The following is a 13,750-nucleotide window of genomic DNA, read 5'->3' as shown; positions in this document are numbered from 1 at the left end:
TAAGTAGTAAGAGTGACAGACTTTTGGCATCACTCTTATATGTACTTAAGTGAAGGGGATACTATATGGAATATTGCACAGTGACTGGCAAATGGCATCACTCAAGTCATTGTCTGGCTAGGATCTCCATGTGATGTACCCTCTCCCTAACGTTTATCAGGCCATATGTAGTTCTAGTATTTGTTGCTGTATTTATCTTCTTTTGTAAGCAAAGATCAAGTTTTGTTTTGGTTAAGTACAAAATATTATTTTCATGTTAAATCTGAATTTCATCTTATCTTATTCTTATCAATGACAACTTTCCCTTAGATACTGTTCTGTTTTATTTTCCCATGTCATGCATAGTCTACTTTTTCAATTTCCTTTTTTACCTTACTTTGATATACTTTCTTAACCTTTCTGTCTCCTGGCTTTTTTTTTTAAATGCCATGTTTTATTGTAACAAGACCAGCAACATTATTGCATTGAAAATTTTCTCATAGTTAGTTTTCATTGTAATTACAGCTACCTGTAATTATCATAAATTCAATGCTTATTTGTTTTTATATCTTAAAAGAAAACTAAAAGCTAAAATACAGTATACAGTAACCTTTTAATCAAAACACAGCATCATAGATGAAGACCGAAAGCCTTCCATTGTTTGTTGTTGTTGTTGTTAAATCTAATATATAAAGCAGAGTCTATGTTTGTTTGTCCACCATACAAATTTGCACCGGGCATCCGATCGCCACCAAACTGGGCATGGGGCTGCTTTGTGACCAGGAGGAGGTCATGGGGTATGTTTGGTTGGGAAAAATATCCTTGGTGAAGCGCAGGACACCTTTTGACCAACACAACGTTCGCCACACGTCCCCGTACTTATCATCGACAAGATGGCCGCACGTTGCAACAGACGTTAACGGCGGCGTCATCTAGCGGCACGTTTGGTCTCTGTGCATCCCTCTTTACCAATTTTTCTCAAGTATGAGAAAGCCGACTGCTTTCATGGCATGAAGGGGAACTGCAGTATGGATGTAAAATGTCAACGACCCAGTACACGTGACTGGCTTTCCGTATTTGTGGTGCTATTTGCTCGCTTTCCGACTCACAGTAAGATTTCAGTCTTGGTCTTTCTGACTGACTGGTGCTATTTGTTCGCTTTCCAACGTATTGTAAATAACGTACATTCATCTCACTCTGGTGCTTATTCCGTACGTAATACCATGTGACACATTATAATTGTCCTACTTTTCGCTAATATACCCATGCCACCAAAAAAAAGACATAGCATTAGAAAGTCCACTTCCGATGCCACAAAAAAGTCTATTTCAAAGCCGTCTCAAACATTGCGCAAGACATCAAGATGTTTTCATACCAAGAATTCCGCTGATTCCGAATGATTTACCCTTTGATTTCAAATGTCTACAATAAGGCTGAAGGACAATCACTCCAAGTTAAAGGCATCAATTTGGAAAATCCATACTTTTCACACGGACAACTCTACATAGCATGTTCTAGAATTGGCAATCCTCACAATTTGTTCATTTTCGGAACCCCAAGACAAAACAAAAAATATGGTGTACCCAAAGCCTCTAAAATAACCACTTATATTAACTATTACAATAAAATCTCAATCAGAAAAATGTTTGTTCAATTTCTATGTTCTGTTTCTTTCATTTGGGAAATTCACCAGTAGCTTATATATTCTACATACAGCAGGTATTCTGCTGATGCTACTGTGCCCAAATTTTCTTTCATGAACAAAAGTATTAATTATATATCATAAAATAACCTTAAGGTAATGTGTACAAAGTACATATGAAAGGTAAATAAATTCCATGATTAGACCTGGGCCTCATTCTCAAGATAACTCATTATGTATGTGCAAATATTTAAATATCAGTAAATATTCAAATTCCAAAATACTTCTGGTCCCAGGCATTTCGAATAAGTGATGCTTTACCAGTATAATTAGTTGTAATGGTAATAGTAGTAGTAGTAGTATTTCCTTTTGCTCAGCTTTTGTCTTATTCTTTGTTGCTTTTGATGCTCGTACCTTCTAATAATTAACTTTCTTTGTAAGTCACCTTGAATAAAGGCCTCTGCTACATAAATAATAATAATGCTCTAATCAATTATGGAATGGGAATCTGCTTGAAACAGAACAAAAGGGCACTTGGGACAATCAAGGGGAAAGAAGCAGGGGTTGGGCCACTGCACCCATACCTTTATGCATGTCCCTGTGGGGAAGTAATTAAGATACTTGGAGCCTTATATATATATATACTTATATACTTATATTATATACTTGATACTTGAGCACTCATGGAGAAAGAGACAACTAATAGAAAGGAAGCAGAAATTCTGCGAGATTAAAGATATAACGTTAATTTGTGCTTTAAACATACAAAACTGTCTATATGTTCACCAATATTGAAAAAAGTCAAAAGCAGTCTCACATGACTGTAGGGAAGCTTGAAGCTAACCCTAACCCTAATTATTTTATCTATAGGATTAAAGGGTCATTATCACATGCACAGAGTGCAGTGAAACTCTTACTTCTATGTGAAAGTTAATATAAACGTTGTGGGAAAAAGTGCCTAGATGATATACAATTTATTAAGTACACCTGTTCAAGTAGTTGTTAATACAAATATCTAATCAGCTAATCACATCTCAGCATCTTAATGCATTTAGACATGTAGACATTTCCAAGACAACCTGCTGAAGTAAAAGCCAAGCATCAGAATCGAAAAGGTGACTTTGAACATGGTATGGTTGTTGGCGCCAGACAGGCTTATCTGAGTATTTTAGAAACTGCTGATCTACTGGAATTTTCACTCTAAACCACCTCTAGGGTTTATTGAACGGTCTGAAAAAGGGAAAATATCCAGTGAGTGGCGGCTCTCTTGGCAAAAATGTGTTGTTGATGCCACAGGTCAGAGGAGAATGGCAAGACTGGTTCAAGGTGATAGAAAGGCAACAGTAACTCAAATAACCATTCGTTACAACCTAGGTATGCAGAAGAGCACACCAGGTGCCACTCTTGTCAGCTAAGCACAGGCAACCAAGGGTACAATTTCCACAGGCTCACCAAAATTGGACAATAGAAGACTGGAAAAATGTTGCCTGGTCTGATGAGTTTTGGTTTCTGGTGCGACATGTGGATGATGGGTCAGAATTTGGTGTCAACAACTTTAAAGCATGGATCAATCTTGCCTTGTATCAACAGATCAGGCTGGTGGTCATGGAGTAAAGGTGTAGGGGATATTTTCTTGGCACACTTTGGATCCCTTAGAACCAATTGAGCATCGTTTAAATGCCACAGCCTACCAGAGTGTTGTTTCTGAACATGTCCTTCCCCTTATGACATCAGTGTACCTATCTTCTACTTGCTACTTCCAGCTGGATAAGGCACCATGTCACAAAGCTCATATCATCTGAAACTGGTTTCTTGAACATAAGAATGAGTTTAGCGAACTCAAATGGCCTCCACGGTCACCAGATCTCAATCCAATGGAGCACCTTTTGTATTTGGCAGAAAAGGAGATTCATATCATGGATGTGCAGCCGACAAATCTGCAGTAACTGTTGATGCTATCATGTCAATATGGACGAAAAAAAACCCTGAGAAATGTTTCCAGCACCTTGCTGAATCTATGCCATGAAGAATTACCGCAATACGAAAGGAAAAAGGAGTCCTACCTGGTACTAGCAAGGTGTACCTAATAAAGTGGCCGGGGAGTGTATATCTCGCTTTCAAAGCTCTGTAGAGACCATCATCTAATTTAGGCTCTTCTGAGGGTAACTGGGAGTAGCAAGGTGTACCTAATAAAGTGGCCGGGGAGTGTATGTCTCGCTTTCAAAGCTCTGTAAAGACCATCATCTAATCTAGGCTCTTCTGAGGGTAACTGGGAGATCAACTCACTGTTGATCAAATAGTTGGGCCTTGTTAAGTCACTGTTCAATCACGCAGTAAAATTAAGTTGAAAATATTCTAATATGCAATGCAGCATGTAACTATCATGAAGGTATAATTAGGTTTTTAAAGAGTTACCACATACTGGTACACTTTTGTCTTCTGATGCCTTCAAACAGAGACACTATAAAGGTAAATTACAAATGAGACACTAACTAGTATTACTCAATGGCTGTTTACCTGTTGCTTTAAATAACTGACAATGTTAGACTGTCACAAGAGTTCCCAAGTACAGCTCTTAGTCAGAATACTGGATACTAGCATATTACTGGTGAAATCAATATGGTGTTTTAACATAAAACCAGGTCAGAAAATAATAATTAAAGTGATTTATTTTCCATTAATTTCAGAAGGGTCATCCTACATTTTAATAAAAGTTTTGGAGAAATACAGTAGTAAAGCAGAAGGAAGGTTGACAAACTAAATGTTAGTTTTTTAATTATAATATGCAAATACTTTTTAAACTTACACTTTTACTGTAAAACCTCAGTAAAAACTATTTTTTTAATTAAATTTTTGTCAATATCACATTGAATTTTGATTCTGTGTTTGGACTTTCATCGTGACAACACAACGTATAACTGCCCGTGATTGTATTTCGTTTCTTTCTCTCTATTAAATAAAACAACTTTTTTGAATGTTTGGCTCTGAGATTTGTTAATTGTCTTTGCAAAAGCTATTCCAACAGGAACCTGTTAACATTTTAATTTGAATGGCATATCAAGATCTCCTTTGTTGTCTAATGTTATCCATGGAAGACATACTACATTACCTTTCATGGATTCATCCTTCTTTCTACAGTAATTTGTGCGGTGGTAGACCGGACAGTGTTAACGGTTGTAGATATTCTTTAGGATATTGTAAGTTGATGTTTTCATCTTCCACACAATCACCACCAATTGTTTCAGCATAGTCTATTGATACACATTTAATGAATCTGCTGTGTAACTGATCAACAGTTTTGCCGTTAATTTGTTTGACTTCGCCGTTTCTCTGTGCTAGGATTGCCCATGTACTCATTTTTTCTGTTGATAACCCTTTGTTGTGAAATTCTTCAGTAAGATTTAGATATATTACATCTTCTTTAATTGGGTATCTATAGTGAGGAAAATGTTAAAATGTATAAGATCTGAGAGAGCAGATGTCTGTGAAAAGCATTCACACGAATGAGAGGATCGTGTGCGTGGTTCACTATGGTTGAGAGGAGGGCGTGACTTGAAAAAATCTCATGGCAAAAGTCTTCTCGTCTCTTGAAAAAAGTCTTGTCTCAGGATTTTTTTTATATAATAGAGAGATATAAATGAAAGACCTGTGTGTGTGTGTTTGTATGTGGAGCAGTCCACTCTGTTCATGTTGAACCTCACGCATGGGAGATGGTTTGAATTCTATAGCAAGTTACCTGTACTTGGTGAGATGGTGCATGCATGCATTTTTAATTTTTTTCAGCGCTTGCATGCACCTCACTTCTCATTTGACCCAAGCAGACAAACTCAGCTTTGTGGTGCATGCATGTTGTACATTCACACAACAAGCTACCATATGTTTGCCTCAGACAGGTTCTAGCCTGTCCCGCTCAATTTGTGCAACAGTTGCACTTGACTACACGTTCGTCTCAGACAAGATACAACCTGTCCCAGCCCACTTAGCTGACGTCTCAGCAAGTTTACCAATATAGTAAAACTGCTAGGGAGTCTTCAGGTTGTTTTTGTCCTGAAGACCACACACAGCTAGTTACTGTAATAAAGCATAAAAATGGTATTTGTGTCACAACACAAATACTCATTTTATACAGAAATTGTTTAATACACAGTAAAATGTTACAAAGTTTTTTTAATTGGATTTATTTTTGCATTTCCTTTTTCTACATTGAATTTTAAAGAAGATGAACGCCTCTCTTCTCTCCTATGTGGCAAATAAAACAAACTCATCATGGATACTGAGCTTATAGTGCATAGAGAATGGTTACAATTGGTTTGAATTATTTTATATATTTACTTTGTGCACTAATTTTTATCTATATGAAGTTATATTCGGAAAGATAGCTATCTTTCACTCACAGTGCTACTTTATTTCATACAAACTTGTGCTGAATTTTGTGTGTTTATTCTATGCATGTTTTTTATTCTGTCTTGCAATCCAGCACTGTCTCTGCTTTGTTTTCTTGGTCAGCCTGGACGGGTTTGCTGCCTGCATTAGTTGAGAAAAGACCACCCTTAATACATAATCAGCAGATAGACACCACTTCTCCTCCCACTGTCAGTCCTTCTTCAAAAATACTAGTGACAATAAAAAGTTTTTAGCAAGTTTTTTGCCTTTGTGAGCAGATTATCTGACATATTTTAGTATGTTCTGGTACTCAAGACTTTGAATAACACAATTCATTAATCAAACAGCTTCACCACAATGGTCTAGTACAGGGGTGGGCAAAGTCAGTCCTGAAGGGCCAAAGAGACTACAGGTTTTTGTTCCAATTAGAAAACAATCCTTGCCAATAATGTAATTTCATGGTTTGTTAGTGCTTTAACTCTGCCATGTCAGATCATTCTCATATCCTAGATTTTTTTTTCTTTCCAAAGATATCATCCAAATGATCTGGAGTCTAAAACAAATGAGTAATTCTCAGTCCTTCATTTTTTTCTCTTCACTTTTCTTCCAAGTATTTAATTAATCTAAATAGTGCACGATTAATACACACAGGTGAAAATGGAAACAAGCTAAATGGAAAAATGCTAGTTTCTTTTGTCATTTGCATCTTATTGCTAATAAGGAGCAATTAAAAACCGAGAATACAGCTGTTTATGACTAAAATAAGCCATAAGATTTCAAAATCTTAAAGAGAAAGACAACTAAAACGAAGCAGAAGTGTCACTTGAGTAACAAGTGCTTTTTAATTAAGCAATTGAGTTGGAACAAAAACCTGCAGCCACTGCGGCCCTCCAGAAACGACTTTGCCCACCCCAGTCTAGTATGTATTTTTACACATTCATGAACATGTTAAGAACCACTATTTACAAATTTTGTAATTTTGGAGCACTGGAGAAGCTGAATATGATTCTGACACATTTACTGTTTACAGATCATTGTAGCTGAGTTGTGCTGAAAATAAAGATATATAACACTTTGCAGGGCTGGCTTAAGGGTACACTGTGGCCAAGGCTGATTCTTTTGCAAGTGCCAAAAAGAACAGCATTCTTCTTTGTGGTAGAATCTGTAAATGAAATAGCTGGGGGGTGGAGGCTATGCTTAGAACTGGCCCTTACATTTTGGTATTATTATTATTAGAAAAGTTGATGAAATTTGCACAAATGTCAGAGCATGGTTAAATCAACAAAGTTCCTCATTTTAACCTCAGTCTCCAGAGGGTTGATCATATTGCTGGACCTCAATAATGTTAAAGTTTACCCTTAAAAGTACTGAAAGTAATGTGTGGACTATATGTGAAATAATGATGGGTGCTTAAACATGCAGATTTAACAAAGTGCTTGAAACATTTTTGAAGACTATAGTACTGAAAATAACACAACAGGCAAGCAAACAAACTTGTAATTTGATTTTTCAATACTGAACATCATATTCTCAAAACCATGTACTGTAATTCAGCATCGGGTTTACTGGAGCCTAGTATAATTATTTACAAATCTATTTTTTCTACTAGGCACACAGGCAGATTAGGGTATTTTCCTTAGGACACATATTGATTGAGACAAAGACTGACATGAATGGATATTGTTTTATATTTAAGGACAAAAAGAATTAAATAAATATCAAGCTCACCTTTGGGTGCTATATCATAATCCACAGCAACAACAACAACACCACTGGAAACAAGTGGGACTGCCAAGAAGCCAGACTCTTCTTTGCTGCATACAGACAAAAAACATTAAAAGTGAATGTTTCTTTTTAGTTTTCTCTGCTATGTAACCCATTAGTGATTGTACTCTGTAGTTCTTGCCATTTTGAGATATTCATAAAATTACTCCTCTAAGAGCCAAATGTCTTAAGATAATGTTTATTGTAATTTCAGGTAAGTTTTGCTTAATTTGAATAGAACGTAGCTTTCACGTAGATCCCCAATAAGCTAAAACGTTAACGGAATGCCCTTAATGTTCAGCTATATCTCTGTGTGACAAGGAATGATCTCAGATTGAAGTTAGACAGATAGAAAGAAACATGAACTGTTAGACAGAAAGGTGTAAAGCCACATAGTTTTCTGACTGTTAACGTTCTGTGTGTATGGTCCTAGTGTATGTGATAACACATAGAAACTTTAAGAAATACAATCTAGACACTTGAGCCTTAAAGGGAACATCATAGACAATAAGTTCTTTTTTCTAATTTATTCTGTGTATTATTAACTTTCTTTTTTGCTTTTGTGTGAACTGTTTGCTTTGAATGTCACATTTTTTTTTAAAGCAAAGACATTTGGACTGTGGAGTTTGTTGTACATTAGATATACTAATTGCTGGAGCCTTTCTGGTTTTGAATTATTTAAACTATTTGGAAACCCTCAACAAACAGCTACAACTACAGTTCCAAACAATAAGGTCATTCATCGATTATTTTCATTACCGCTTATTCTTACACTTACTGGTACACGGATAAGATGCCATCGGGGGGCATACACACATACAGTATTCACACTCACAATGACAAACTGAGGTATGAGGGAGTGTAACATATTTTATAGTATATACAGTAAAAGACAAATGTCTACTCATCCTTATTGAAATTTCCCCATTTCTAAATGTAACTCAAGACAAATCATTTCACATTTTTTAAATTTAAAAAGAACTTGTAACCAGTAACTAAGTGAAAAACAAATGTATTATTTTAGTAAAACATAATTAAAAATAAGAAGCTTTCAATCCTATTGTTGTATAACTGTGCAAACCCTTTTATGTAGTACTCCTTCAAAGTACATTTTCTGTAACCAACATAAAGTCTGTTTTCATAGTGTGTTCTTGACAAACACTAACAGATGAAATTTAGATCATGTTAGTTCAGTCTTTGTTTAACAACTGATTAATGCTTCCTGACATTGAAAACAATCGAAGTGTTAAAATTACACTAAATAGTCAAAAGATTGTGGACACCTGACAGTTACACCAAATACAGTGGAACCTTGGTTTGCGAGCATAATTCGTTCTGGAAATGTGCTCGTAGTCCAAAGCACTCGTATATCAAAGTGAATTTCCCCATAAGAAATAATGGAAGCTCAGATGATTTGTTCCACAACCCAAAACTATTCATATAAAATGATTAATACAAAATATAAAGTAAAAATACATAAAACAAATTAACCTGCACTTTACCTTTGAAAAGAATCATGGCTGGTGTGAGTGAGTTTCTAAACTATTGTGGGATTCCACCCAATGGGACAACATGCAGAAGAGCGTCCCAAAGCAATCGCAGTCTCCCAGCACTGTAGCATTTCGCCGTAAAAGCGAATCTGAAAAGATCGCAGACATGCTATAAGCACCTGCCGTCGATGGGTGGAACAAGGAACATTATAAATGTGCAGGGCCCTGCCTGACTGCTGTGTCTGTGTATATGAGAGTGGCAGATCCCGCTACAATAAATAACCGCGCTGTTGCTGTTTCAAGCTGAATAAAGCTGATGTAGCTAAAGTACTGAGACTCAGCTTCGTGTTTTAGGGTGCAAGACGGGGACTCGCACGTCACAGCACACACACACACACACGAGCGTGCGTGTGCACACACATACACACACACACACACGCACACACACAGTCACAATGCTAATAAACAGTAAACAGTATATGCTCGTACGGATGTTGACTATATGAGAGAGGCACGCCGACTCAGACGGAAAATAGGAGACGATTGCCCACAATCCCGCAGCGAGAGAGAAGAACCATCAGCTCAGTTGTGATCACATGATGCTCACCAGACAAAGCGTATACATACTACTCGTACTGTAAGACCTTGCTCGTTTATCAAGTCAAAATTTATTAAAAATTTTTGCTCGTCTTGCAAAAAACTCGTAAACCAAGTTACTCGCAAACCGAGGTTCCACTGTAATGCCAAAAGACTGTTTTTGAGGTCAGGTACTAATGTTGGGTGAGAAGATGTGTCTCACATTCAGCATTCCAATGTATTTCAAAGGAGTTCAATAGGGATAAGGTTAGGGCTCTGTTCAGACAGCTTGAGATCCTCCACACCAGACTGATCACATCATGTCTTATGGACCGGACTGTGTCCATTACAGCACAGTCATGCTTGAACAAAAAAAACCTTTCCCAAACTGTTGCCCCACAGCTGGAAACGCACAATTGTCTAAAATATCTTTGTAATGTGTAGTAGTAACAGTATTTATTTCTCACTGAAACCAAGAGGAGTAGAAGAGAATTTAACTGTCAAGGTTAAGCCATACAAACAAATATTGATTTATGACCTTTAACCCCCCCCCCCCCCCTTAGGGGGAGACATCTGTCATGATTTATGAACCACTGAAACATCCACTCCCCCCCCCCCCCCACCTGCCTCCACCCATGAGGAACATCTTCATCTCCTCTAAATACCTATAAATGGAAAGCTGTGGGGTGTCACTACACCCTTCTGAAGCATGCAAAGAAAGACCACTATTTTTTCACTTTGGGTGGACCTTATAAACATGTAGATTTTAGTGATATCGCTGTGACTTTCAAATCACAAACAATTGAAGGACTTGCAAACACTCCAACGAAAATAAATCTGTTTCCCAGTATGACTGAGCAATGGAACCACTAATTTGTTTCAGCTTAGTATGATTCTAATTGTACTTTGAGACAAGGAGAAGTAAAAAAGAAATGCTCTGGGACATCTCACCATGGTAATTTCCAACAAAGAGTCTAACCTTCCTGAATATAAAGAGTATATCCAAGAAATAAGGGGAAGACAACTGTAAAAATGAAATAAAAGAATGCGAGATTGAAATTACCTTTTCCATTAAAGACTGGGCTTTTACGAAATCTCTTATTTTAAAAATTGATGAGGCTATTAATAAAGGAAAACTGCCTAACCAAATGAAATGAATTAAAAGTGGAATCTATGTTTTCTGGGAAGGATATTTGTGTATTCAGTGACTCTAGCTTGAAGGAGGAAGAAGAAAACTGGGAAACACCACCCCTTAGTAAGTTGACATAAATACATTGGACTTTTTCAGAGCTTTCACAATGTCTTCAGCCTACTACAGTTAAAAGGAGCCCAACTTTATTATCTGCTGAGTTTGTAGTCAAATTTCATATTTTTATCTTCTGAGCTATTAAGATGATGCATTTTCCTTTGGTAATATCACAAGACCAAATGGGATTTATTAAAGGCAGATACTTAGCTTCCAATCTACAATGCCTGTTTAATGTAATTTATTCACCCACAAAGTCTAACACCCCGAAGATATTATTATTGTTGGATGCAGAAAAAGCATTTGATATGGTCGAATGGAACTACCTGTTCACTACACTGGAGAAATTTGGGTTTGGCCTGATCATTTATGTATGGATCAAACTACTGTATATCAATCAAGAAGCTTCAGTTTGTATTAACAACATTAATTCAGATTACTTTAAACTAGAATGTGGTACCAGACAAGGATGCCCCTTGTCACCACTGCTTTTTGCAATCACCACTGAGCCACTGGCAGCTCATTATCAAAATGCTAATGAGATAAAGGGGATTAACAGAGGTCTTGAAAATAATTTCTCGATAGATAGATAGATAGATAGATAGATAGATAGATAGATAGATAGATAGATAGATAGATAGATAGATAGATAGATACTTTATTAATCCCAAGGGAAAATTCACATAATCATCATATGCAGATGACATGGTACTGTATATATCAGATCCACAGAATACTGTACCTGCAGTCCTAACAGCACTAACAGAATTTCAAAAGCTTTCTGGTCTCAGAATTAATTTAAATAAAAGATCTACAATATTAGATTGGACACCTTCCCTTTTATCATCGCAGATCAGTTTAAATACCTAGGGAAAAACACCACAAGTAAACATAAAGCTCTTTATCAACAAAATTGTGCAGTCTGTATGGAAAAAAATTAAGCAAGACTTGCATAGATGGTCAACCCTTCATCTCACTTTAGCTGGAAGAATTAACATTGTTAAGATGAATATCCTCCCTAAGCTTCTCTTTTCATTTTTAAAACATTCCAATATACATCAATAGATCATTTTTTAAGGAATTAGATTCAACTATAACCTCATTTATTTTGAATTCAAAACATCCACATATCCAAAGGGCGACCCTACAAAGACCAAAGGTGGAAGGGGGTGTGGGTCTACCTAACTTTCAATTTTATTACTGGGCAGCAAATATACAAGCTATAAAAACCTGGACATGGACACATATAGATGAACATACACAGGCTTGGCAATAAAAATAAAATCCTGCAGTACTTCTTTACATTCCTTGCTTTGCTCCCCAATAAATACAAGTTATCGCCAATATACTAACAACCCAATTGTGCTTCACTCACTCAAAATATGGAACCAATGTAGGAACTATTTTACAGTCCCTCCATTTCAAAGATCCAAGAGGATATCTCACTCAACATCTCAGAAAAGGACTGGAAAGGAGCAATGCACAGAATTCACTCGAGCTCCATATGTTCAAAGCATACAATTATTCAACTTAAAAATTATATATCGAGCACATGTCTCTTGTTTAAAATTGTCCAAAATGTTTCCAGGGCAAGATCCAACCTGCGACTGCTGCAATCAAGTTCTGGCTTCACTGGGCCACATGTTTTGGGCCTGCACCAAATTAACATCATTCTGGACCAAAATCTTTAAATGCCTTTCAGACAGCCTTGGTGTCCCAGTCCCTCCTAATCCACTAACAGCTGTGTGGGCTTAAAGTGGAGAAGGACAAACAAACTGTAATTGCCTTTACTACACTATTGGCACGTAGACTTATCTTGCTCAACTGGAAGAATGCTAACACACCTCTTTCACGTCAGTGGGTAACTGATGTTTTAAACTATTTGAAACTGGAAAAAATCAAATTTGCACTTAGAGGATCTGCACAAAACTTTTTCAAAACCTGGCAGGATCTAATTAATAACATTTTAGAATCAGCATTTAAATTGAGGAAGCAGGTTCTCTGCCCTCTTTTATTCCATTTATCTTTATTCATTTATTAATTTATCTATTTACTTATTTTTACTAGCTTAAATTTTAACTCTGCTGGCCTAGCTCTCTTTCTCAGGGGTGGGGGTTGATTTGTTTTGAACTATTTTTTTGTAAAACTTGAGTTACTTGTATGGAATGTTATTTGATTTTAATAAAGTCAATAAAATAAAAAAAAAGATAATGCATTTTTTAGTTATTTTATAGCAAAAAAATATATAATGCTCAAGAAAAAAAAGGTTATATTTAATGCATAATCATTATAGTATTTTAATGCTTAGGCTAGGTTTCCTGTTGATGATCCCAGCTAGATTAAAAAGGAAGAGCCCTTTGTCTTGCAGACCTTGAGAAAGGGAATGAGCATGCAAACCCTTTACACGTAGCATACTTTTGGACACATTTTAAAGTTACGTACTCCTAAGTTGACAGGACTGTCAATCAACCTAGGGGACGGGGTTAATTGTGGTTATTTAAGGTATCAATGTATGTCATGATAACAACTGGGTGTAACCAATCATGTTAAAAAATTTCTGATTATGTAATGAATTGTATAAATATAGCACAGAGGACGCTCCTTTCCTTTGTAACACTTGCTAATAAGATATGCTGTGTTGCCTCTTGCAAGGCTTAGATAAAGAAAAAA

At 36.4% G+C, this 13,750-nt stretch overlaps 1 protein-coding gene across 3 annotated transcripts in view; it reads right to left on the bottom strand.

Annotated features, from left to right (window-relative positions):
* The window catches only part of afmid (arylformamidase), a 142,814-nt gene that overhangs the window by 65,900 nt on the left and 63,164 nt on the right, over nt 1–13,750 (bottom strand). For all 3 annotated transcript variants that reach the window (XM_028791821.2, XM_028791818.2, XM_028791819.2), the window contains one exon: nt 7,733–7,818. In XM_028791821.2, the coding sequence (XP_028647654.1) occupies nt 7,733–7,818 (86 nt within the window). The remainder of the gene's footprint in view (nt 1–7,732; nt 7,819–13,750) is intronic.

This window comes from Erpetoichthys calabaricus, chromosome 14 (assembly GCF_900747795.2).
Source record: "Erpetoichthys calabaricus chromosome 14, fErpCal1.3, whole genome shotgun sequence".
NCBI lineage: Eukaryota > Metazoa > Chordata > Cladistia > Polypteriformes > Polypteridae > Erpetoichthys > Erpetoichthys calabaricus.
Note: the sequence above shows the minus strand (reverse complement) of the source record. Positions and strands in the feature narration are given on the sequence as shown.